At 40.4% G+C, this 27435-nt stretch overlaps 1 protein-coding gene across 2 annotated transcripts in view; it reads left to right on the forward strand.

Annotated features, from left to right (window-relative positions):
* Positions 1-27435, forward strand: part of MTR (5-methyltetrahydrofolate-homocysteine methyltransferase) — a 134241-nt gene that overhangs the window by 12279 nt on the left and 94527 nt on the right. Inside the window, exons 2-11 of one of the 2 annotated variants that reach the window (XM_010860114.1) lie at positions 3638-3852; positions 10689-10778; positions 13411-13480; positions 15474-15566; positions 16908-17014; positions 19315-19374; positions 20149-20243; positions 23542-23642; positions 24663-24724; positions 25778-25845. In XM_010860114.1, coding sequence (XP_010858416.1) covers positions 3638-3852; positions 10689-10778; positions 13411-13480; positions 15474-15566; positions 16908-17014; positions 19315-19374; positions 20149-20243; positions 23542-23642; positions 24663-24724; positions 25778-25845 — 961 coding nt within the window. The remainder of the gene's footprint in view (positions 1-3637; positions 3853-10688; positions 10779-13410; positions 13481-15473; positions 15567-16907; positions 17015-19314; positions 19375-20148; positions 20244-23541; positions 23643-24662; positions 24725-25777; positions 25846-27435) is intronic. The other variant, XM_010860115.1, reaches the window with a different exon arrangement.

Below are 27435 nucleotides of genomic sequence, written 5' to 3' on the forward strand. Positions count from 1 at the left end.
CATTACTTTACTAGCGTGTGAGATGAGTACAATTGTGCGGTCGTTTGAGCATTCTTTGGCATTGCCTTTTTTTGGGATTGGAATGAAAACTGACCTTTTCCAGTCCTGTGGCCACTGCTGAGTTTTGCAAATTTGCTGGCATATTGAGTGCAGCAATTTCACAGCATCATCTTTCCGGATTTGGAATAGCTCAACTGGAATTCCATCACCTCCACTAGCTCCCCAACCAGGGGTCAAACCTGTGCCTCCTTTGTTGGGAAGGCGAAGTCTTAACCATAGGACTACCAGGGAAGTCCCTTGAATACCTTGGATAGCCAACAGGGACTATTGTATAGCAGATGGAACTCTGCTCAGTGTTATGTTCCAGGGGAGGGAGGTTTGGGGGAGAATGCTCACATGTATATGTATGGGGGAGTCCCTTTGCTGTTCTCCTGAAACTACCACAACATTGTTAATTGGCTATACACCATTACAAAATAAAATGTTTAAAGTTTGGGGAAAAACCTTTGATTGCATGCAGGCACGCATGAGCCACTCCCTCCTCCAGCGCCCCTTCACCACGCCCACACACCACGTTCCTACCCACTGGGTGATTCATCACACATGCCCTCATTTTAGGAAGAGTTGCAGCTACATTCTTTGAAAAAGAAAGGAATTCAATTGAGCATATAGGTTAAAGTTTTTAATCTTTCTTTTTATTCCCCATCTGAAAGGATCTCCATGTAGATATTTTTGCTGATTATTGTGTTTGCTGTGCCACATTCAAGTTCATCTCTAAATCTGTAAACATGTTATTCCTGCCTCCTGTCCCAACTTGAACAGAACTGAGAGCTTCAGGCTTCTGTGATCCTTTTTCTTAACCCACTGGACTTGTAGAGTATAGAAAGCAACCTTTAGAGTTTCAATCCTAGCTCTACTTTTTATTAGCTATGCAATAATAATGACATAATAGGAGTTGCTAACATTTATGGGGTGATTATGCCAAGGTTATATGTCTCATGACTTTTATGATATGAGAGTTCCAGTCGTTAGCATCTGGAATATGCCTTCAAATGCATCATCTCGTTCTGTTGTCACATGTCCTGTGATAAGGCAAAACACAGCCTGTCCAAAACCCCATAGCTACTTTTGAGAGCTGGGACTAAAACCCAGATTTCTTGGCTTTTTTCATCCTGTCCCCATTAGCTTAATCATATCAAATTCTGAGTGTTTCTTAGCTGAAGGACAGCCACATCATGGGGTGTCTAAATTAATGCCACCCCTGAATTGCCTTTGTTGACATTAATTGGAAATGACCAGACCACTGCCTGGTTGCCTACCAGTCTTTCTGTTATATATGTCTCAGTAAGCCCTGCCTTTTCTTCACACTTTCAGGAAGTGATTTTTTTTCCTTTGGTGCTTGAAGTACTACTGCTCGGATTTTTGGATCTTAACTTTGTTCCTCTTTCAGTTTTCTTACCCCTATTAGCTCAATAAACAAAATTAGCCAGTTTTTGAAAGGAATAGTAAACCCTGAAATAAACATAATGCCCTTTGAGAAAGAAACCAGATACCCACCAATTTACAGGTTGCTAGCACAACCTTTCTGAAGCCTATTAAAGAATCATTCAGTCACAATAGCTCTATAGCCACCATCCATCCCCTGTTTCTTTATAGAATACCTAAGACTCTGGACAGTAAGGTCTGGGTTTTACATTTGCACCACTGCCAGTTTACAAATATTCATACATTACTGGTTTGGGGTTTAAATACCTTCTCTTGTCATCTTTCCTCACTGTTTTGCTGTGTCGGTTTAGGAAATACTTACTGAACACTTAAGTGCTGGATACTGTCCTTGGTATTGCTAGGGATACAGATGAGTTGGCCTAATCCCAGTCTTCCTCCAAGAGGCTCAAAGAGCTTAGAGCCAGCTGCATTTTACTCCAGCTTTTCTCCCCTCTCAGGGAGCACAGAAGTACATGTTGACTAGAGCAGTGGGTGTCATTTAGTTTGTTTTGAATAACTTGTAGTAAGTTTGGTAGGCAGTAGGGAATTGTTGAAGGTTGAAAGCATTGGAAGCATTGTTGAAGCATTGGAAGCAACTGGTTTAAACATGCTTTTTAGGAAGATGAATCTGGTGCATAGGATGGATTGGAACATAGGGTGACCAGGTATAGTCACCCCGGTGGTTGAGATGACAGTTTGTATGACACTTGATTTTTTTTTTTTTAACAAAGCATCTTTGTATCTGATTTCCTTTAACCCATAAGACAATTCCGTGAAGTTGGGGTGAGCAGGCATTGTCTTTCTTAGTTTTCATGGATGCAAACTGAAGCTCACAGAGGACCTATGATGGCTGAATGTGTGGTAATGACTTGAGGAAAGGGTTGGCACTGGGATGGAAGGTGGGCCCAATATGGATGGCATTTTGGATGCCAGAGCTATAGGGCTTGAGATCTGAGTAGATATGATTATCAAGGAGAATGAGGAGTCACGTAACACTGAGGTTGTCAGGTCAGTTTTCTGCAAAGGGTGATGCATTCAGAAAAATAGAGAAATCAGACAGGGAATGTGGCAAGTTTGGTTTTGGACAGTAGATTGAGGGGCAGGCTGTAACAAGTGGACAGCTTGGAATCTGAGTCTGAGATTGGAGCCCATTGTTTTTGATAATTAGAAGACCATGTGTGACTTTAGGGAGTGATTTCAGTAGTGTGGTGGAGGAAGAAGCCACAGCATGAAGATAGGTTGAGGTAGAATTGCTGGAGGTGGGAAGGGGTAAACGGGAAGGACAGTGGGAGGTGTGGGTGGAAGTGATCACATGTTCTTCTTTAGGTGCAGAGGGAACCAAGCTACAAGAGGATTTTGTGGTGTGTGTGTGTGGGGGTGAATTTGGGGAGCTCCCCAAAGAAGACTCTTGTACAGGATTAGGTGAAATCACCTCTGAGTTAAAAGGATGAGAAGGATTTTGTGCTAAAGGCAAGCAGAGGTCTGGGACAGCAGGTATGAGAAGTGTTGTTGAGGGAGCTGAGAAAAGGTGAACCAAAGAAGAGGCTCAAAGTTAGGAATTGCGAGGATTCCAATCAGCATGGTTTTGTGGCTTTCCAGTAGTTCTTGGAGACCAGAAAATAGGATTGGAAGGAGTATGCATTAGGGTTTTTCAAGACTGGGTAGCCTGTCATGAGTTCTGGTGGTAGTGGAAGAGACTGTCAGACTTAACAGTCTAAATGGCAGTTTGGAATTATTGATGGCTTTCGGTTATCAAACCAAATCTTATGTCTTATTCTGGGCACATGCACAGAGCCAACGGGGAGGGAGTCCTGCAGACCTCCAGCAGCTGGCCTGGGCTTGTAGCAATTGGCTCTCTGCTGTCTGTTGTGCTCATCTTTGAAACAGGAATAACTACAGCCTACGTTAACCTTGATGTAGTGCTATACCAGTGATTCTGTGCTGTGTACAACCTCTTGTTTCATTAAGCATTGTTGTAACTTAATGAAAACATTTTGGGGCAGCCTTTTTCAAAGTCTGCAGGATTGAGAGAATATATCTATGAGCCCCATTTACTCCCTGTTGTGAATTATTTTAATTTAGTCTGCAATCTCTCTCCACACCTATTTTTCCCCTTTCATTTTGGAAACTCACATTTTCACTTTCTTTAAAGCAGGGATGAAGAAGACCCTGCAAGATGAGATTGAAGCTATCCTGCAGGAGAGGATTATGGTGCTTGATGGAGGGATGGGGACCATGATCCAGCGGCACAAGCTGAGTGAAGAAGACTTCCGAGGACAAGAATTTAAAGATCATGCCAGGCCCCTGAAAGGCAACAATGACATTTTAAGTATAACTCAGCCCAATGTCATTTACCAAATCCATAAGGTAAAGCTTCCTTGAGTTCTTATATTTTTATCTATCATTCTGCAAGTCCTTTGGTGTCCTGAGGGCAGACCACTGTGCTAAGTGCTCTGGGGGAGACAGAGAAAGGGGTGATTTATTCAGAAAGAGGTGGCTTATTCAGAAAGCAGGTTTCAGTTCAGTTTGGCTGCTCAGTCATCTTGGCAACCCCATGGACGGCAGCATGCCAGGCTTCTCTGTCTATCACCAACTCCTAGAGCTTGCTTAGACTCATGTCCATAGAGTCGGTGATGCCATCCAACCATCTCATCCTCTGTCGTCCCCTTCTCCTCCTGCTTTCAGTCTTTCCCAGCATCAGGGTCTTTTCCAGTGAGTAATGATTAGATGTTAGTATATGTTACAAAATGGTCACCACAGTAAGTCTAGGTAATATCTGTTACCATACATAGTTACAGTATTTTTCTTGTAATGAAGATTTTTAAGATCTACCTTCTTAGCAACTTGTAGTGGTAGTAACTGCAGTCTTCATGCTGTGCATTCATCCTCGTGACTTACTTTATAACTAGAAGCCTGTACCTTTTGGCCCCCTTCATCCGTTTCCCCCACTGTCCACTCCCCAACTTCTGGCAACTACCTTTCTTCTTTTTTATAGCTCAGTTATATTCCATTACATATACATATGACATTTCCTTTTTTCATTCATCTGTCAGTAGACACTTAGATTGTCTCCATATGTTGACAACTGTAAATAATGCTACAGTGAACATGGGTACATCTTTTTTTTAAAAATTTATTTAACTGGAGGTTAATTGCTTTACAGTATTGTGTTGGTTTCTGCCATACATCAACATGAATCAGCCGTAGGTGTGCTTATGTCCCCTCCTCCTTCAGCCTGCCTCCTACCTCCCACCCCTCTAAGCTGTTATAGAGCACTGGGCTGAGCTGCCTGTGCCGGACAGCAGATTCCCCCCGGCTATTTCACACGTGGTAATGTGTATGTTTCAGTGCTGCTCTTTCAGTTCATCCTCCCCCTCCTCCTGCTGGGTCCCACAAGTCTGTCCTCTGTGCCTCCATCTCTGTTCCTGCCCGGCAAAGAGATTCATCAGTACCACTGTTTTAGATTCCATATATATGGGTTAATATATGATATTTGTTTTTCTCTTTCTGACTTACTTCACTCTGTGTGACAGACTCTAGGTTCATCTGCCTCACTAGAATGGACTCAAATTCATTCCTTTTTATGGCTGAATAATATTCCATTGTATATGTGTACCACATCTTCTTTATCCATTCATCTCTCACTAGACATCTGGGTTACTTCCATGTCCTGGCTATTGTAAATGGTGAACATGTTGCAGTGAACACTGGGATATGTGTGTCTTTTAGAATTGTGGTTTTCTCAGGGTATATGTCCAGTAGTGGGATTGCTGGGTCATGTGTAGTTTTATTCCTAGTTTTTTAAGGAATCTCCATAGTGACCGCATCAATTTATATTTGCACTAACTGTGCAAGAGGGTTCCCTTTTCTCCACTCCTTTCCAGCATTTGCTGTTTGTTGATTTTTGATAATGGCCATTTTGACTGTTGGGAGGTGATACCTCATTGTACGTTTGGTTGCATTTTTCTAATAGTAAACGGTGTTGAGCATTTTTTTCATGTGCTTATTAGCCATCTGTATGTCTTCTTTGGAGCAATGTCTATCACGTCTTCTGCTCATTTTTTGGTTGGGTTGTTTTTCTGATATTGAGCTGCATGAGCTGCTTGTATATTTTAGAGGTTAATCCTTTCTCAGTTGCTTTATTTGCAATTATTTTCTCCGATTCTGAGGGTTGTCTTTTCATCTTGTTTATGGTTTCCTTTGCTGTGCAGAAAACTTTTAAGTTTAATTAGGTCCAATTTGTTTATCTTTGTTCTTATTTTACTCTAGAAGGTGGGTTATAGAGGATCTTGCTGTGATTTGTATCAAAGAGTGTTCTATCTGTGTTTTCTTCTAAGAGTTTTATAGTTTCTGGTCTTACATTTAAGTTCTTAATCCATTTTGAGCTTATTTTTGTGTGTTGTTAGGAAGTGTTCTAATTTCATTCTTTTACACCTAGCTGTCCAGTTTTCCCAGCACCACTTATTAAAGAGACTATCTTTTCTCCATTGTATATTCTTTCCTCCTTTGTCAAAGATAAGGTACCTATAAGTGCATGGGCTTATCTCTGGGCTTTCTGAGAGAAGCAAGCAACCGAAGGAACCGTCATTGATTCTGTGAACCATTCAGTTTCACTGTCCTGACCGTATGTTCTTAGACACGCACGGCTTAATATTTGAAACAAGCATGCTACTGGCAGGATCAACTAAGTATCTTCTATCTTTTTGAGTTAGTGGTTTTGTTTTATTTGGATAATACCCAGAAATAAAATTGCTGGGTCATATAGTAGTTCTATTTTTAATTTTTTGAGGAGTCACCATTCTATTTTCCATTGAGGTTGTGCAAACTTTACATTCCCGCAAGAGCTCCCTTTTCTGTATCTCTTTACCAACACTTGTTATTTCTTGTCTTTTTGATAAAAGCCATTCTGATAGGCGAGCTCTGATATCTCATTGTGATTTTGATTTGCAGTTAGTGATGTTGACTGTCTTTTCATGAACCTGTTGGCCATCTGTATGTCTTCCTTGGAAAAATGTCTGTTGCAGTCTCCTGCTCATTTTTTCCTTTTTGCTGCATATAGAATCTTAGTTCCCTGACCAGGGATCCAACTATACCCCCTGCAGTGGAAGTGTAGAGTCTTTAACCACTGGACTGCCAGGGAAGTCCTGTATTCTGCCCATTTTTTTTTTTGAATTGGTTTGTTTGTATTTTTTTGTTAGTTACTGAATTGTATGAATTCTTCATTTTGGATATCCATATCAGATACATGATTTGCAAATATTTTCTCCAATTCAGTAGATTGCCTTTTCATTTTATTGTTTGTTTCTTTTGCTGTGTAGATGCTTTTTAGTTTGATGTAGTCCCACTTGTTTATTTTTATTTTTGGTGCCTTTCAGACTCTTCTTAAGGAAATCACTTAAACAAATGAATGATTAAATGATTCATTGAGACTGGAAGGAACCGGCCCCTTGGCTGGTCAAGACTTTGTTCTAGATAAGATGCAGAATAGTTTTCATTTCAAGAAAAACTAGGAATACCTTTCCTTTGTTGTAATAGAAATTGACAGTACTAGAAGATTTAAAATTGGTTCTTGAAGAGGTTGATTCTACAAGGTTTTCTGCTAGGCCTTCTAATATGTAGTCAAATTGCATTATAAAATTCCAGTACATTGTATATTGGGAATGCCATCATGGGTATGAATTGCTTGATACAGTTACAATTATTATGCATGCATACTCAGTCATGTCCAACTTTTTGAAGCCCCATGGACTGCAGCATGCCAGGCTCCTCTGTCCGTGGGATTGTCCAGGGAAGAATACTGGAATGGGTTGCCATTTCTATCTCCAGGGATCTCCCCGATCCAGGGATTGAACCTGTGTCTCCTGTATCCCCTGCATTGCAGGAGAATTCTTTACATTGAGCCACCAGGGAAGCCCAATATGGATACAAACATCAGTTCTTATCATGCAATTGGTGAAATCGCCACCCTTCCCCAACCATTAGCTTCCTGAGGGCACTAATTTATGCCTATTTTTCACTACTGAATTCCAACTGCTTAGAACAGTATCTTGCACAAAGTAAGTCAGTAAATGTTTTTCAAGAGAGTGAATCTTTGTCTTCTGTGTTAGGTAGACAACTAGAAAGAATAGCAAATTTCCCAGGATAGGGACATGAATCAAAATGGCAGTAAATACAATAAGGTGTATCTGGCTGTCCCATTTGTGAGGGATATTGATTTGCTGGAGTTCTCTGGATGTAGAGACCATATCGTGTTCATGGATGAGGAAGGAAAAAAGACTAGGTCTTTTCACACTTAGTTATTTCTAGTAGTATTACTGACCGTAGAGCTGATCCACTGATCCTTAATTTTAATGGAGTGTCCAGGCTCTATACAAAATGCAAGTCTCTGACATTAAGAATGTAGGTGCCTGACTTTCAGCTTCTGGTTGGGGAGGCATCTATTTCAAAGGCGTCCTTGTCTGTAAACACCCTGCCAGCTATATGAAACGGCTGCTGACTGACCGACTAGCAACCAGGCTTCCCCCGCCATGAAGTTCCTCTTGGAGAAAGGCCTGGGTAACCTAAATGAGTGACCCTGCCTTTTCCTTCGAACCCTAATTCCTACTGTTAGGTTTTAAGTTCTTCAGTAAAGAGTGAACCCACAATATTCTAAGCATGTACCTTGATCCCAATGAAGACAGAACCCTGGTTCTCTCAGTTATTTCCCTCCAACCCCCAGCTACCTCACTGTGTGGCCTGAGCATGCCTGCACCCTTCAGGACCTGTGGATAGTAGGACCTTTTTGTTTTTTCAAAAGTTCCCTGATAGTAATTGCTGAGGTGAGTCTTGAAATTGTGGTAAGAATCGCTAGGGCCAGTCAGGCCGTGGCCTTGGCTCCGCCCTGGCTCAGCACTGGGGGTAAGGCCCCAGGTGAATGCCTCATGCATTTCCTAGCTCATTGCTGTTGTTAGGCTGAGACCTACAGGAACTGATATTTTAAAACACCTGTAGGTAGACTGTGGCTGTGTTGTCATTAATGGCCTCCTTTAATCTTGACAGCTTTTACAGAAGAAACCTGAGGAGCAGCGTAATTAAGTAGCTTGCCCACATCCATCCATGCTTTTTTGCTTAAACTTTTAATTTTATATCGGAGCATAGCTAACTAACAATGTTGTAATAGTTGAAGGTGCACAGCAGAGTGACTCAGCCATACATGTATGTGTCTCCATTCTCCCTCAACTCCCCTCCCGTCCTGGCTGCACATGAGATCGAGCAGAGGTCCCTGTGCTACACAGTAGGTCCTTGTTGCGTATCCATTTTTAATATAGCACTCACACGTGTTTTAATTGGTGAGAATAGGCTTGGAATCTTGGGGTGTCATATCCCAAGTCCATGAGTGGGATATTATTCTAGGAAAGAAGGTGGAGAGAAAAGGTGAAGAGCTAGAAAAAACTATAAACTTCATATTATGGAAAATTTTAAACCTATGGAGAATTGGAGAAAATAACTGGGAATTTAGAAATACTCTCTGCCTATTTATAGAGATAATATGTGTTCATTGTTACAAAAATAAAATGTCTAGCTTGATAGAAAAACATAAAAGAAAATAAAAACCACCTGTAATATCAGTATGTGTGTTTATGCCCAGTTACTCAGTCATGTCCAGCTCTGTGACCCCATGGACTGTAAATTCAGTACCAAGACATACTTGCCATTCACATATTTTAATTTATATTTCAGACTAGTTTTCTGTATTTGGGTTTTTAAAATTAAATTGGGATTATTATTACTCCATACTATTTTATAATTTGCATTTTTTAATACCATGAGTATTAAATATTCTGAGACATGGTTTTAATAACTTTGTACAAATTTATTCTGTACATATATCACCGTTTGCTTAATTTAACCTTATTCCTAGGCCTTAAGGTTGTTTTCAGTTTTTCTTTCTCTTTTTTGAAAAGCTAAATTTTAATTTGTTCTGATAAAACAGAACTCATAGTTAAGAATAAATTCCCTTTTAACCAATACTCCAAATTTCTATTTTTTTCCCCCAGAGATAACCACTTACACTAGTTGGTGTATGTCTTTCCAAATCATTTGTTATGCCTTTATGCATAAGTGTATATGTTTGTGTATACTAGAAAACTCAATATTATTTGTATGTGTGTATATTTTAAATTTATATGGTGTCATATTAATTTTGTTTTTCTACTGAATAGTATTTTTGGAGATGTTTCCATATTCGTAGATATTTATACACAGTGTTGTTGTTGTTGTTTTACCTATTTTTTGGCTGCTTGTTGCATGCAGAATCTTAGTTCCCTGACCAGGGATCAAACCCATATCCCCTGCAGTGAAAACAGAGTCTTAACCACTGGACCACCAGGGAACTCCCCACACATGGTGTTTTTTAGCTGCCACATAACATGTAATAAAATGGACATATTATAGTTTATTTAGCCGTTTCCCTATTGGTGAGTATTTAGGCTGTTTGTGACTTAAAAGTGTGTAAATCTTGGATTTTATTTCCAAATATTTCTGCAAACAGTGTCTTATCTGCTTATGTGGGGTTACGTTTACTCAGTGTTGGAAAATCAGGAGTTTACTTAGTGTTGGAAAATTCACCAGAGTGTTTATCAGATTGAAACAGAGTGAAACAAGGAAGAAAGATTTCAAACAGGGAGAACAGGAGGGCACCAAGGTCCTCGGGGTTTAGTGAGGGTTCTGATCTGGCTCGCAGGGGCCAGGACCTGTGGGCTGAAGCAGCTGTGGTCAGAATTGAGATTGCAGCAAGAGGGCCCTTCTCAACAGAATCCTAGCTGTGCCGAAGCTGGGACATGGCAGAGGAACAGACGGAATATTTGTTGAGGGCCATCATGTGCCAGAAGCTTGATGTGTGATCTGTGCTATCATCTGGTCACCGGTGAAGCAGGGTTATACTACTTTCAAATGAAACTGAGGCTCAGAGTTTAAGGAACTCGACTCAGTTCACACCACATTTGAACTTTGTCTGACTTCAAGTTCTGTTTTATTTATACCACATGCCTTTTTATGAAATCCCTATATCCTTTTGTGTCTCTGTCCTGTATGTACTGCAGTGCCTTGCACTTAGTAAGTAGTCAAAAGGTATTTGGTGAAGATGGTGAGGAAAAGGCAAATTTACTATTAGGAGGCAGGGATTCTGTGACTCATAGCATTGACATGACTTTCTCTTGTTGCAGGAGTACCTCCTAGCTGGGGCAGATATCATTGAAACAAATACTTTCAGCAGCACTTCTATTGCCCAAGCTGACTATGGCCTGGAACACTTGGTAAGGATTTCATTTTTGCTTGTATCTGAGATAGTCATGAGCATTTACTATTGGTAGTTGCTAGTGAGAAAACCAGCCAAACCTGCAGGGTCAAGCTAATATCTAGTTATCTGTTGTTTGTGGTCAGACAGAGGAAATGGTTGGAATCTCTTCGGCTTGTAACCATAACAGCCCAGTCATTTTCCAGCTGGTTTCTTTTGTGGACAAGTGATAATCAAATAAAAATGATGCTTATTATGCAGTAATTGAATAAAAGCATAATGGTTGGCCATGTGTGCAGTTTTGTGAAGCCTTTTTAAATTGAGTGACAGATCTGGTTTCCTTTTTAAAAAAAAATGGTGGCAAAATACATGTAACATAAAATTCACCATTTTAACCATGTTTAAGCGTGCAGTTCAATGGCATTACATATATTCACATTGTTTGCTGTGCCACCATTACCACCATCTATCCATGGAACGCTTCATCTTGTAAAACAGTAAACTCTATACCCATTAAACAATAATTCCCAATTTTCCCTTCCCCCAGCCCTTAGAAACCACCATTCTGCTGTCTGTCTTTGTGAATTTAGTTCCTAGCTGCCTCATGTAAGTGGATTATCAGTATTTGTCCTTTTGTGACTGGCTTATTTCACTTAATGTCCCCTAAGGTTCACTCATGCTATAGCATGCATTGGAATATCCTTCCTTTTTCAAAGTTGAATAGTATTCCATTGTATGGATATACCATATTGTGTTTATTCATTCATCCACTATTGGATACTTAGGTTGGTTCTGCCTTTTGGCTGTTGTGGACAGTGTTACTCTGAGCACAGTGTACAGATAATCTGTTTTGCATCTGTGCTCGCATATCTTTTGAATATATACCCAGAAGTAGAGTTGCTGAGCTATACAGTAATTCTGTTTAATTTTTTGCAAAACTACCACACTATTTTCTGCAGTACCTGCATCATTTTATAAACCCACCAACAGCATACAAGGGTTCCAGTTTTTCCACATCTTTGCCAGCATTTGTCCTGTTTCTTTTTTTTTTTTAATAATTTTATTTGTTTATTTTTGGCTGTGCTGGGTCTTCGTTGCTGTGCAGGCTTTTCTCTAGTTGTAGCGAGGAGGAGGTCTGCTCTCCAGTTGTGGTGCTCAGGCTTCTCATTGCGGTGACTTCTGTTGCAGACCACAGGACAAGTGCGGGCTTCAGTAGTTGCAGCTCCTGGGCTCTAGAGCACAGAATTAATAGTTGTGGTACACGGGCTTAGTTGCTCTGAGACATGTGATATCTTCCTGGTTAGAGGATCAAGCCCATGTCTCCTGCATTGGCTGCTGCTGCTGCTAAGTCACTTCAGTTGTGTTCGACTCTGTGCGACCCTATAGACGGCAGCCCACCAGGCTCCCCCATCCCTGGGATTCTTCGGGCAAGAACACTGGAGTGGGTTGCCATTTTCTTCTCCAGTGCATGAAAGTGAAAAGTGAAAGTGAAGTCGCTCAGTCGTGTCCAACTCTTAGCAACCCCATGGACTGCAGCCTACCAGGCTCCTCTGTCCATGGGATTTCCAGGCAAGAGTACTGAAGTGGGGTGCCGTTGCCTTGGATTCTTTACCACTGAGCACCAGGGAAGCCCTGGATTTGTTTTTGTTTTGTCCTCTTAGCAGGCATCTTAGTGGGTGTGGGGTAAAGGATCTGGTTTCTTTTTAATCAACACAATGCTTCCATATTCAGTTTTTGTAAACCTGATGAAAATAGGTGGTAGAGGCTGAGATTCCTATTTTTGGGTAGAATTTTTCCCAGACTTGCCTCTGTGTTCAGGCATGTAGTCCTGAGTGCCCTGACACTGATTTCCCTCAGTATTGGGGCTTTGTGAAATCACTTGCCTTTGAGGTTATCAAGGGAAAATGAAATTGTGTCATAATTGCTTTTGTGTTATTTTGGGGCAGGATTGGCAAACTTTTTCTTTAAAAGGCCAGGCAGTAAATATTTTAAGCTTTGTTGGCACATACAGTCTCTGTTGCAACTGCTCAACACTGGCATTATAGTGCAAGAGCAGTAATAGCACGTAAATGAATGGGCTTGACTATTTCGATAGAACTTGTGGGCACTGCTTTGGACCTTTGTGTATGCTTGCCTTTTAGTCATAATGAGAGGGTTCATGGCCCTTCTCCAGATCCTCTAGAGGTTAATAATCTACAAAAAGTTCAGACCCACTGTCTCTAACCATTGTATGGTGAAATAAACCAGGGCCTGAGGGAGTTGCTGAGGGAACTGCCTAGGCAGGTGGTGACAGAGCTGGTTCTGGAACCCAGGTGTCCTATCTCTGAAGCCTGTGATTTTCCCATTACTGTTTTTTTTCTCAGCATATTTCGTGACATCAGCTTATTCTGATGTGCCAGATGTCCAGAGATTGCCAGCTAGCTCATGGTTTTGGGGAGGAACGTAAAAGTAGTTCCCAAAGACTTGCCCTTCCTGTTGCCTTCATTTCTGGGGCAGCTGGTAGGCCTTATTGGCTAAGATTTTATTCAGACCTCAAATTAATTCACTCTGCATTTTCTTATTGAATAAAATTGAGTTTTAGAAGGTCATGAATTCCTTACTTATTTTATGGAAGAAAAAAGACAAACTAACCCTTGCCATTGATGTATTAGGCCTACCGGATGAACATGTGCTCTGCGGGAGTGGCCAGAAAAGCAGCCGAGGACATATCTCTCCAGACAGGTAAGGAACCTTATTCTCCTTTTTTTTTTTTCTTTTTGCTTTAAAAATCAAAACAAAAAACCAAAGCTGCTTCCTTTGACATTCTTAGCTGTAATAATCTGTGCTTATTGCCCTTTTTCCTTCCGTGACAGCTGGCCTACAGCAACACTGCAGATGCCATCATGTACTTGTTTGTAGGTTACTTCTCTGCAGTTTCATAATCAAGCATTCAACGTCTCTCTGAATTGACCCCATCTCCATCGGTCTGTCTCCTGCTCTGTGTTTATTCGATGTTATGTCTTAATTTTATAGCTGGTACCATGGATTCCCCATGCGTTTACAGCTAAGATGATCTCTCCACCTTCAGAAGCACATCTTCAGGTTACTGAGGCGCAACTGACTGCTGTGGTCATAGTGGTGATCATTAAGATATTTGATCTTATCCCTTTTAAGCGACCCTCATCCTTGAGGTTTTCCTTACCTAGGTAAAGAGAGATGGTCTTTGGAGTGTTTTCCACTTCATGCCACTAATGTCTTTGAAGGCGCTGTTGTGTAGCACAGTAGAGTCAGTCTTGCTGGGATTTGAAAAATGGCTCCCCAAAATAACTCACCTCCTGGCTGGCTGCCATAAGAACACTTGGGCACCAGCTGGAGGGGAGGCTTTGAGGGCGGGAAAGGGATAGAAGAAATATATGGAACCCCTTAAGATTTGGAAATGTGAAATTATTGCCAACAGGAAAGATGTAAAGCAAAATTGTTAGGAAGTTAGACACAGCATACTAATGAAGACTGAAGCAATTTATAGGAACTCTGTTTCTGAGAGATAATGTTAAATATGGAAGGGCATAGACTATTGCCCCAAAAGAATCACAGGGCAGAGGATATTCAGTCAGCCAAAGCAGGGAAAGATAAGAGTGTTTTTCTTATACCAACATTATTGTCCAGCTTGGCAGGGGGGTGGAGGGGGTGGATAAAGAATATTGTAACCTGCTAAAGGCTGGGTTATCGATTGGTTGGTAAATGGTAAAACATAACCATTTAGTTAAAATCAACACAAGTGATGAGCAGTGTGCCCCCTGCTTCTGTTATGATATGTAAATGAATATAACATGTCAGGCTCTTAGGAGCACCAGGACTCTAGCCTAAAGGAAAGATTATTCAGGAGTTCTTAAAGAGCTATTAAAGTAAGATTGGATCTCCTTCATACTTTAATTTCAGGCTTTGTAATTACTCATTGTGATTTAATATTTTCCCCCTGCAAAGGCCCTGCAATACAGCAGTGGGGAGCATTTCAAGATCAGTGCTGCTGTGAGGAAATTTTGCAGAACCTATGTTCATGACCTTCAAAGTTTCTTAAGGGTAGGAAGAGAGAATTTGTCCAAGCATAGCTGTGGTGATGCTTCCATGGTAACTCAGATGGTAAAGAATCTGCCTACAATGCGGGAGACCTGGGATCGATCCCTGGGTTGGGAAGATTCCCTGGAGAAGGAAATGGCAACCCACTCCAGTATTCTTGCCTGGAGAGTTCCACAGAGAGAAGAACCTGGGAGGCTACATTCCATGGGATTGCAGAGTTGGACGTGACTGAATGACTTTCACTTTCACATGGCTGTGGTTGAGAGAAAAGGATTACTAACTGAAACTCTTTGAAGCCAGATATGAGAATTCAGGTTTTTTGCATTGGCTTGGAGGTCACATGTGCACATACTTCATGTCTCATAATTTCCCCAGTGGGGTCCAGGACGGCCCTCATAATCAAATATCTATTTGCAGTAAAATCTATGAATTGTCTACTAAGTGAGTAAAAACTATAAATAGCCTCTTGTAGTTGAGGTGAGGTCAAGTTTTGTTGTTGAATTAAGGGAAGAAGTGAGGCTTTTGTGCTTTCTGAATTTCGGAGCGATGGACAAAAGATTGTATTCCTATGTTCTAGGGAAAATCTGATGGCCTATTGACTCACAACAAAAAGGGCAAGCTATTTAGGGGTTTCACACTTGTTTTTCTTTTCCCAAAGGAATTAAGAGGTATGTGGCAGGAGCTCTGGGTCCAACTAACAAGACACTCTCTGTGTCGCCATCTGTGGAAAGACCAGATTACAGGAACATCAGTGAGTATCATATACAATCATTGACCTTGGGCAAGTACCTCGGTGTTTCAGTAATCTGTACATCTGTAATATGGGGCCAGTGCCAGCTTCTGTTTAGGGGTTGTTGTGACTTAAGGGCTTAGCAGTCCCTGGAATGTGGTAGACATTTAAATAAAAGTGAGCTGTTATTAGTCATTGGATTAGTATTATTTATCTTGAGTCTGCTTTCTGTTGTTGTGTTTGGGCTTCTTTATCAGCTGTGGAAATAAAACCAATCAAAATGAAACTTTAAACTGAGAAGTTGAGCAAATATAGATACTAGGCCTTGGTCAGTTTATAGAATAGCCTGCTAGACTCCACTTTATTTGTCAGGGAGCAGTTATAAACAGACTAACATTATACACCAGCATCTGTAAGCATACTTGCATTGAAATTTTATGAGAAGGGTAGGTCAGTTTAAGCATTAGACTGGAAAAAAAACAAAAAGAATTAAACGGTCAGAGCCAAATAGTAATACCGTGTGTGGTAATGAATTCTGTGTCAAAGACAAGTTCAGGCAAGCGTGATTTGTAGATTTTGGTTCCAGACACACTTTTCCACTAGGAGTTGCTCATTTTGGGCGGACATGTGGCAGAGCTTCTTTTGGTCTTAATGTGGCAGTGGAGACCTTTCCTCTCTTGCACTATGTAAGATGAAGTAGGCTACTCTATTGAATGTATGTGCATCTTTCCTTTCCTGGGTGAGAGATAAAATGGCGAGTGGGATACCCTCTGAGATGGAAATAGATAAGACATTTTTAACAAAAAGTTTACCCAGGATTTGATTGTACGCTTTTGTGTTTGAGACTGAAATTGCACACCAGGCAGGTTTCTTTTCTGACAGAGTTGGTGTCAGAGGACAGGCGCAAAATCAGTAGAACCACATTTTACCCCAGAGGGCTTGAGAGAATGTGACTCGACCAGTCATGAATCCACACCAGTGTGACACGTTTCTCTAATTATTCCTCACACTCTTCCCTGAATTGATTGATTAAAACCATCCCTGGAAAGATCTGTTTTAAAGATCTTAAAGTAAGAGCCAGGGCTCAAGAAATCATGTCCCTCCCCACCCAGTCAGTGGCTTGTTCTCTGCTCACATATGGGAGGTGAGCCTGTGTGCAGAGTGTTTAGGAGTGTCTGTGTTTAGTTTGCTGGTTTAACTTCCATCACTGCCATGTTTCTTATAAAATGTGGTGTTGCCCTTCAATTGTGCATACAAACCAGCAATAGGTAGTTCACCTGGAACCAGGCCTAAATTTGATGTGTCCTGGGCTTTCAAAGGATATTGATGACTGATGTCCTGGGTGTGGTTTGTTTTCTGCAGCATTTGATGAACTTGTTGAAGCATACAAAGAGCAGGCCAAAGGGCTTCTGGATGGTGGAGTGGATATCTTACTCATTGAAACTATTTTTGATACCGCCAATGCCAAGGTGAGTTAAAGGAGGAAAAGGGGGCTGATCTGGGGTGCCGGCTGGGGTGCTTCCCCTCATGAAGTGAGGACATACAACATTATTATTTTATATAAAGAACTTTTTAATTATGAAACTGAATATTTTCATGTATAGCTACTGTATGTGCATGGATGCATAGGTCAGATATATATGCACGATTCTAAAATTCAAGATAAATGTATGGAATAAAAAGTAAATATCCTCCCTGCCCCCATTCCCTGGGTATCTAGCTGTCTTCCTGAGGGACAACTGCTGTTCCTGGTGTGGAGGCCCTGTGGAGATTCCATTCAGAGAAAAGTATACGAGTGAGTGTGCGTATGTGCTTGTATTCCTTACATACGTACAAAGGTACTTAGTGTGTGGAATAAAAAGTAGCTATCCTCACGCATACATTTTTGACAGTGTCTCTGAGTATAAATTTCTACATGTGAAATTGCTGCGTTAAAGAGTCTGGGCACTGTTACTTTTGATCTCCACCCTCCAAGATTGTACTCATTTATCCTCCAGTCAGGGAGCAGTCCACAGGAATGCTGCTGCTTTCACCACACCCCCTCTATTGAACTTTTTGATCTTTTCCACTCTAATAGGTGAAAAATACTACCTTACTATAGTTTTTATGTATGCAGTATCTCTGTCTGTGGGTTCAGATATGGAAGAGCTTTGGGCATTAGAGGACCTTAGTTTCTGGTCTTGGAACTTAAGAAAACATGGACAGTACAGATTAACACAGCATTTGTGTCTTTACAACCCATTCTAGCTCATATTCTTTTTTGCAGTGACATACACTGTTGGTTCGGAGAAGGCAATGGCACCCCACTCCAGTACTCTTGCCTGGAGATTCCCATAGATGGAGGAGCCTGGCGGGCTGCAGTCCATGGGGTCGCTAGAGTCGGACACGACTGAGCGACTTCACTTTCACGCATTGGAGAAGGAAATGGCAACCCACTCCAGTGTTCTTGCCTGGAGAATCCCAGAGACGGGGGAGCCTGATGGGCTGCTGTTTATGGGGTCGCACAGAGTCGGACACGACTGAGGTGACTTAGCAGCAGCAGCACACTGTTGGTTCATGGACCTACCTTGTTTATGTGAGGCTGTAGAAGTAGAGGCTTCATATTTACGTCTTTTTAGTTTTGATTGAGAGAAGGAAGAAAAAGAGTAGCTCTTCAGCTCTTCCTCAGGGGAAATATTAGTTCATGGGTGGACTTCCAGTCAGCGTTTGTTTTGTTATAATATGTACAGTGGAAGCATAAGCTGGAATCAAGATTGCCGGGAGAAATATCAATAACCTCAGATATGCAGATGACACCACCCTTATGGCAGAAAGCTAAGAAGAACTAAAGAGCCTCTTGATGAAAGTGAAAGTGGAGAATGGAAAAGTTGGCTTAAAACTCAACATTCAGAGAACTAAGATCATGGCATCTGGTCCCATCACTTCATGGCAAATAGATGGTTAAACTGTGGAAACAGTGTCAGACTTTATTTTTTGGAGCTCCAAAATCACTGCAGATGGTGATTGCAGCTATGAAATTAAAAGATGCTTACTCCTTGGAAGGAAAGTATGACCAACCTAGATAGCATATTGAAAAGCAGAGACATTACTTTGCCAACAAAGGTCCGTCTAGTCAAGGTTATGGTTTTTCCAGTGGTCATGTATGGATGTGAGGGTTGGACTATAAAGCTGAGTGCTGAAGAATTGATGCTTTTGAACTGTGGTGTTGGAGAAGACTCTTGAGAGTCCCTTGGACTGCAAGGAGATCCAGCCAGTCCATCCTAAAGGAGATCAGTCCTGGGTGTTCATTGGAAGGACTGATGCTGAAGCTGAAATTCCAATACTTTGGCCACCTGATGCAAAGACCTTGATGCTGGGACTTATTTGAAAAGACCTTGATGCTGGGAAAGATTGAGGGCAGGAGGAGAAGGGGACGACAGAGGATGGGATGGTTGGATGGCATCACCGACTCAGTGGACATGGGTTTGGGTGAACTCCGGGAGTTGGTGATGGACAGGGAGGCCTGGCGTGCTGCGGTTCACGGGGTCACAAAGAGTCGGACATGACTGGGGGACTGAACTGAACTGAACTGAATATGTACAGTGTTACCTTGAGAAGGGGGTGTGGGTGTTGTATGTCACATGGAGGACTTGTTTCTCCTCCCCAGAGAGCGTGATATGTGCCTTATCTGAAGAGGCCTTGGTAAAAGGAACATTCTGATCAGCCTGTTAGACTGTGACCTTTGACACGGTCTCTCGGTAACAAAGATGTCCCTTTTTCTCCCTGGCAGGCAGCCTTGTTTGCAGTCCAAAAACTTTTTGAAGAGGAGTATGTTCCCCGGCCTGTCTTTGTAAGTCCTAAAGTATTCGCTTGATGAATTTTGTGTTTTTTTTTTTTTTTTTTTTTTTTTTTAATATCATCATTTTGAGGGTGGGGTTTTAGTTTTCCTGACACAGAACTTTTGAGAGTATTGATCATCTTTTAGGAACCAACTATTTTAACTTCCTCTCTCTACCTCCCTCCTACCATCACTTCAAACCAATAGCAGTCTTATCTGCGGAAACGTGAAGACAACTAATCTAGAGGTGGTTGGTGAAAGGCAGGCTATTCCAAGGAAGCCTGGCTGAATTGGTCCCCAGAGTCAAAGGCTCACTGTCTCTAGGGCCCAGGGAGGGACGGACTTGAAGCTGACCATGAAGCGTCCACCACCAGAGACAGCAGACTGCCAGTTCACCGATGCACTAGGCAGGCCCGCACTGCTTGCTGAGAATAGATTAGAACTCACAAGCGTTGTTAGACGAATCAGATGTTGAACAGCAAGAGACCAGGATAACCTTAAATATCTGTGGAAAGTCCTCTCTGATGGGACTGGTGGTGTAAATCCTAAAGCTTTTTTGGGCACTGCTTTTGCCTCCCTGACTTTCCCTTTTCTCTGTTTCTTTGGCTTTCCAACCTCTCCCCTGGGCACTCATCTGTTTCCAACCATGGTTAAACAGTGTTGCCTTAGTGCTACAGTTCTCTTTCATGTTTGTTTGTTTGTTTTTAAAGCTTCTTAGTTTTATTTTGTTTTTGAGACTGTATTCTTAAGTCTATGTGGTTGACTGAGTTTACTTTTTGAATTCAGATTTCAGGGACAATTGTTGATAAAAGTGGGCGGACTCTCTCTGGCCAGACTGGGGAGGCATTTGTCATCAGCGTGTCTCATGCAGACCCACTCTGGTGAGTGATCATTCTTTCCTGCCTCCATTCCTTTTGGGGTTCATCTCTTCTAGTGACTACAGCCTGTGACCTGGGAGCGAATTGCTTCTTCATATTCCCTCCGTATCACTTGTGTGAAATATCGACTTTCCTTGAGGTATATTCTGACTGCCCTGAGGACATCAGAAGACAACCTAAATGAATCAATTTGAGTTACTGGGAGAGTTCTTATACTCCTTGGACAAGCCAGAGAGTTGCCTTTTTGTCTGTGAATGTTCCCCTTATAGTTTAAGACTGCCTTGGCCCAGTAAAAACACTTTAAATCTATTATCAGCACTTAAAAACAGCAAGGTTTTTTCACTCTCTGCTTGTGGAGCAACCAGAAACAGCCTAGCTTGGAATAAGGTGAAACAGCCTAATTTGGAATACAGTAGGAATTCGAAAACTTAGATTTTTATCTTTAAAATTAACATGGCCGGGATTTTCCTGGTGGTCCAATGGCTAATACTCTGCACTTCCAATGCAAGGGGCCTGGGTTCAAACCCTGGTCAGGGAACTAGATCCCATATGCTGCAATTCAAAGTTCTGATGCTAAACCAAAGATGGAAGATCCCGAGTGCAGCAACTAAGACCCATTGCAGCCAAAAAAATATATAAATATTTTTAAAAATTAAAGGGCTTTTGCATTGTATTTTAAGATATCTCTATATTTTTCTGATCAAAATGGTGATGAGATGGAAGCTCTTAGAGTATACACAGTTTCTTCCTGTGCCTTGTCCATGCGTGGACTACCTCTGCCTGGAGGCTGTGCCTGCCCTGCATTCTCACCCCCACACATGAGCCTTTTAAGTCCATCCCTAGGGTCCTCTCCAGGGACGCTTCCCTCGCTTACCAGCCCAGGTCAATGTTCTTCTCAGAGTGCTCTGTGAACTTTTATTATAGTGTTGGCCATAAAAATAAGAGTCGTAGACGTTTATTGGGAGTTTGCTGTGTGCCAGGCTCAGTTCTAAGTGCTTAATGCTCTTTTAATTTTGGCAACAACACCTTGAGGTAGCTGTTTGCTCTTCACATCTTTTGTTTATTTTTTTTGAGTTGGGTAGTTTTCTTATTGTTGAGTTTTAAGAATTAAAAAAAAAAAAAACAGCAACTTTGAATACCATATATGTGTTTTACAAATATTTGCTCCCAGCCTATGGCTTGTCTTCTTATGCTCTTAAAGTCTGCTCTTTCATTGGACAGAGTTTTTAATTTTAGTGAAGTCCAGCATATCAATTTATTTTTCTTTCATGGAACCTACTTTTGGTACTGTATCTAAAACTCATTGCCAAACCCATGGTCACATAGATTTATCTCTTGTGTAATCTTTATATACATATTTATATCTTTAATAGTTTTGCAATTTACAGTTAACCATGTTGCATTAATTTTATGAAGATGTAAGATGTGTGTCTGGATTAAGTTGTCAAATGCGAATGTCCAGTTGTTCCAGCACTGTTTCTTGAAAAGATAGTCCTTTCTCCATTGGATTGCCTTTGCTTCTTTGTCAAAAGTCAGTTGATTATGTTCCTAGATTCTATTCTGCTGCGTTGCTCTGTGCTCTCATCAATACCAGAGGTTCCTTTAGCTTTTTAATGCATCTTGAAGTCGGGTAGTATCAGTCCTTCAACTTTGTTCTTCTCCTCTAGGAATTGTGTTAGCAGTCGTTTACTTCTTCATGTAAACTTTAGGATCAGTTCATTGGTATTCACAAATAATTTGCTGGATTTTAATTGATGTGTGTGAATGTATATAAAATTGGGAAAAATTGAGGTCTTAAGTACAATAAATCTTCCCGTTCATGAACTTAGGATATATCTCCATTTATTTAGATCTTCCTTGATTTCTTTCATCAGAGTTTTGAAGTTATACACAAGTATTTCATTTGTTTTGGTGCCATTGTAAATATGTTATGTAAACCGTTATGTTTTGTATTTCAAATTTCAATTGCTCATTGCTAGTGTTTAGGTAAACAGTTAACTTTTGTATATGAACCTTGTACTTTACAGTTTGGGTTCAAAGAGCATTTTAGATGATTCTTTGGAATAGTAATAGATAGTCTTACCTGTGAAAAAAGACAAATTTGTTTCTTCCTTTCCAATCTGCATACCTTTTATTTTCCATTTTCTCTTAATTCCCTCTTAGGACTCCCAGCATGACCTTTAGCAGGAGGTGAAAGAAGTCATCCTTACCTTGTTCCAGATCTTGTGGGAAAAACATTTAATTCTACATCACCAAATAGATGTGCTTTATCCAGTGTGAGAAGTTTTCTTCTGTTCCTAGTAAACTAGGAGTTTTTTTTTTTTTATCACAAATGGCAGTTGTGAATTTGTTAAATAAACTTTTTATTGTGGAATAATTTCAGATTTGCATAAAAGTGGCACACATGGTACACAGAGTTCCTGTGTGCTCTTCAGCTAGTTTTTTTTTTTTAATCTAGTTTTTTCTAATGTGACATCTTGCATTACCTGTGATACTTTCAGCAAAACTAAAAGCATATTACTGTTATCTAAACTCCACACTTTATTTAGGTTTCAAGTTTTTCCACACTGTTCTTTTTCTGTTCCAGGTCTAATCTAGTATATCACATTGCACTAAGAAATCATAATAAAGGGAAAAAAAGTTAAATATGAAAAAATAAAAGATGACATAGTCCCAGTCAAGTTAATTCTTGAATTCCTGAAGGCCTTGGCAGCTCCCGCTGAGAGTGGCTTTGTAGGGGCTTTGATCTGTTTTGAGTCGCAGTAAGTTTTATTTGCAAAACACAGAGCTCCTTGGTTGCAAGTAAACCCACTTAATTTATAAGAGGACAAATTCTAAGTCCAAGATCATGTTGCAAGTCAGTTGGATCAAGGGCCAAGTCTTGGTCTTCTAGACTCCCAAAGTGGCTTCCATATACCATTAATATTCCATCTACCTGCAAGATCTTCCTTTTTCTTTCTCTGCAGTATTGCTTTCCAATCAATGTTTATTAGTGGTGGTAATTTGCAGACATTTTTGTTTCGTGGTATACCAGTGATGAAACTGTGAACTTATTTTTTTATTTATAGTGTGGATCCTTAAGCTGTAAGATCATCTGTTGGAGACATGGGTGGAAATATTTAGTGCTGCAGGGAACATCAGTGAGGTGGCTTTGACTGGAGCTGAATTAAATGTGCTTCAAATCAAGAGATTTATTATCTGCTTGGTTTTAAATATACTCCTTTCCTCATCATAACTTTGTATATGTATAAATATTTAGAATAAAAGAGGGTGCTTCTAATCTCTTCTTTTTGTTTTTCAGCATTGGATTAAATTGTGCTCTGGGTGCAGCTGAAATGAGACCTTTTATTGAAACAATTGGAAAATGTACAACAGCTTATGTTCTCTGTTATCCCAATGCAGGTATGTGTTTCAGGGGAGTCATACATAGGAGAATCCAGATACACAAGACCTGAGTAGATAGGGAAGCAGATCTGGATTAAAAGGGTTTGTTTTGTAGATCTTAGGATATAGTCAGCTTTTAATAGGAATTTTTTAAATGAAGAATACTTGGGTCTGGACAACTGTTTCCGTCTAGATATGAAAGAACAGTTTGGCTCAGCCTGAAAGTGTCAGAAGTGGACAGAGCTTGGGGGAATGAAGCCTCATTGCTTAACTGACCAGAGTCTTGGAATTGGTGACAGTGCTTGCCATGTGGGCATGGCCAAAGTGATGGGCGCAAAGACCCTGTGTGAGAGCCCTCTTTGTTCCCCTGTATCAACAAATGAGCAGATAAAGAACTTGTTACTTTTCCTCTTTTTAAGTTAGGACTTCAAATTTATGGTATATAAAAATTCCTAAGATAAATGTAGACAACTTTTAAGCTGTCCTTTTAATATTGATAATCCATCCTGGGTTAACCAGATTTCCTGGTGTATGTTTTTGAGCATTAGGAATAAGATAACTAGAAGTGGATAATAAATAAAACAGGAAATTGGGTGATTAGATGCTGAAGTCTTACTTGGGAAAACTTACTTGAAAGGGGATGGGCTGTGTTTTGGTTGTTTTTAATTGCATGCCTGGTGCTTGATAGTTCAAAGGATGTGTGGTACTCCCTCAAACCTTGCCCCCTGGCAGCTAGGTGACTAGAATTAATTTCCTTTATAGGAAGGGGAGGGCCAGAGGTAGAGGAATTCAGTCCCATGTAGTAGTGAAGCTTTTCTTTGAAATGGAAAAGAAATAATGGTATTTATTTTCCTCTGTGATTTTGTTGTTGTTTGATATGTTGTCTCTGTACTTATGTTTAATATGAATTGTTATTTTTTTAAGTAATCTTGCTTTAATTATAAATAAAAAGTTTGCTAACCTTTTAACCTAAAGCCTTTACAAATACTATGTCTGTTTGTGAAAATTTCCAGTAATGGTTGAAATATGCTTTCTTAGGTCTTCCCAATACCTTCGGTGACTATGATGAAACTCCCCACGTGATGGCCATGCATTTAAAGGTCACGAATCCTCTTTCACTTGGTTTTTAAGAGATAAAGAAATGGAATTTTTGATTTAGAATATTTAGATGTAGACTTTGCCTCTAAAGAAAACCCAATATATAAGTATATATAAGTATATAAGAAATAAAAGCTTAAGATGAATGAATATGATGGAGGCAGAGGAAGGGGCTTGCTGTCAGCATCCCTCTCATAGTAGAAACAAGTGGATTCTCAGTGAGGTCAGACCCAAACTAACTGAAACTCATCCTCTGAGCACTCCCAAGTGGTCTTCTCCACCCACAAAACTGCTGGGTGGCGTTGACATCTCTTTGCTCCCCATTGTCATCGCCCCCGCTCTCGTTCTCTCCATACACCTTCCATCTTTGAAGTCCTGGTTCACAAAACCGTATTGCCCACAACTCCTCCTTATTTCTAACCCCTGGGTCTCTTTTCCTCATTCCTTGGATTTTTAGCTTCTGGCTTATTGACATTGTCTCCTCTTCTGACTTAATTCTTATGATTTCAGTACCTTATGTAGATGCTCTTTTCAGTACTGTCACTTCTCAGTTCCTTGAGTTCCCTCTCGGTTATCTTTTCCTTCAGACCAGCTGTGGTTAAACTCCCGACCCACATTATGCATTATGTAACCTCTATCACTTGCGATCATTGGAGTACTTGAAATGTGGTTATTGTGACTGAGGAATTGAATTTTTGATTTTTTCAACATTTGAATTTAAATTTAAATACTAATAACTTAGATGTTATTGGAAAATACATTATTCAGTTCATATTCATTCTGCTCAGCATATAGGTAAAAGAAATTTTTATTATGATCAGATAGGCAGATGTCTCATTGCATTTCATCTGAACTGTTCTCTGCTTTTAAGTATCTGAGTCTTGTGAAGGCTTTATATCTAGAGTCAAATATGTTTAGCTCTCTTTTAAATGTAAAATTAGTTATTCAGGAAATGTGGATGGTGGTGAACTTAGAATTGATGCTGAATTGATGGTGAATTGATGGTGGTGAACTTAGAATTCAGATGAGCTCTCTGAAACTTTTTCTAAATGCAGGATTTTGCTGTTGATGGCTTGGTCAACATAGTTGGCGGATGCTGTGGTACGACACCAGATCATATCAGGTGATAATCACTTCTAAGTGTTTAATTTTTTGTTATGGGATGAATTGTGTCCCCCTCAAAATTCATAGATCGAAGCCCTAATCCCCAGTTCTGAATGTGACAATAGTTAGAGGTAGGGTGGTTAAGCAGGTAATTAAGGTAAAATGAAGTCATGTGAATAGATCCTGATCCAGTGTGTGACTGGTGAGGACACACACACACAGGAGGGGACCCTGTGAAAGCACAGGGAGAAGAGGGTCATTTAGAAGCCAAGGAGAGGAAACCAGTCCTGCTGACGCCTTGACCTGAGACTTCTAGCCTCCAAAACTTTGAGAAATGAATCTTGCTGTTTAAACTCCTTAGCCTGTGGTATTTCATTATGGCAGTCCTAGCAAACTAGGATACTTTAATTTTTATAAAGTACAAAAATAATAAAATGAAATCCCATGTGCCTAAGATGTAATTTTCATAATTTTCAGCATTTTGCTATTCTTATTTTATCTATTTTCTAACTTCGTTTTCCCCTTTAGATGATTATAAGCAAATGCTAGCTATCTTAACACTGTACCTTTAAATACCTGATTAATATTCCAGTGTTTACTTCCAGTGCTCAAGGAAGGACAGCTCATATGTGGAGAAATACCTGCCTCCACTAGATTCTTTCATGGACAGAAAAGACAGTAAGCGGCAAGCACATTGAGGTCAAGAAGAGTATCTTCACCTCACCTGGCACAGTCACCGCTTAATCCAAGTTGTTGAGGGTTAAGGAAGGGAGTGTGAGACAGGACATGGTGAAGGGTATGGTTAAGTCCCTGCAGTTTCATGATTAATCCTCTTATAAAGAGGGTCGGAATTGAAAAACAATTGGAGTGAAATATAGTTGAGGATTGTTTCTGTTTTTGTTTTTTTTTTTCCTAAAGTGACTGATGATCATATTTAATGATCACATTAGTCAGGTGAGCTAGTCACCTGACTGTTCTGCATCTGTTTCATACCTATAAAATATTCACTTTGTGAATTGCCTAATGTTGCACTGCTTTTGTTGACCTCTGTGATAGACTCTATTAAGAGTCTATAATTTTTTAAACATCTTTTAAATACTATCTGAAAGCTATTAATAGTTGAGGATAGCTTATCTTTGGATCTCTTTTTGTTTTTAAGGTTATCGCCTCCTTTATAGGGCTTCCCTTGTGGCTCAGCTGGTAAAGAATCTGCCTGCAAGGCGGGAAATCTGGGTTTAAACCCTGGGTTGGGAAGATCCCCTGAAGAAGGGAAAAGCTACTCTCCACTCCAGTATTCTGGCCTGGAGAATTCCATGCACTGTATAGTCCATGGGGTCACAAAGAGTCGGACATGACTAAGCCACGTTCACGTTCACTTTCTTCCTTTATAAAAAGAGTTGCTTCAAAAATACCTGTGTGTGTGTGTGTGTCTGTTTATCTATCTCTGTATATGTATATTTGCTGCTTTTATTTTGTCATTCACATATTAATTTGGGGGGCTGTAGTGAATGGTTCATACTGGTCCTGATCAATTTAGTAGAGCAGGCAGATTTTTCAAGGCTGAATAGAGACATATTTCATTGAAGCCGAGAAGGTTCCAAAGAGTATG

This window comes from Bison bison, unplaced genomic scaffold, assembly GCF_000754665.1.
Source record: "Bison bison bison isolate TAMUID 2011002044 unplaced genomic scaffold, Bison_UMD1.0 scf7180017864462, whole genome shotgun sequence".
NCBI lineage: Eukaryota > Metazoa > Chordata > Mammalia > Artiodactyla > Bovidae > Bison > Bison bison.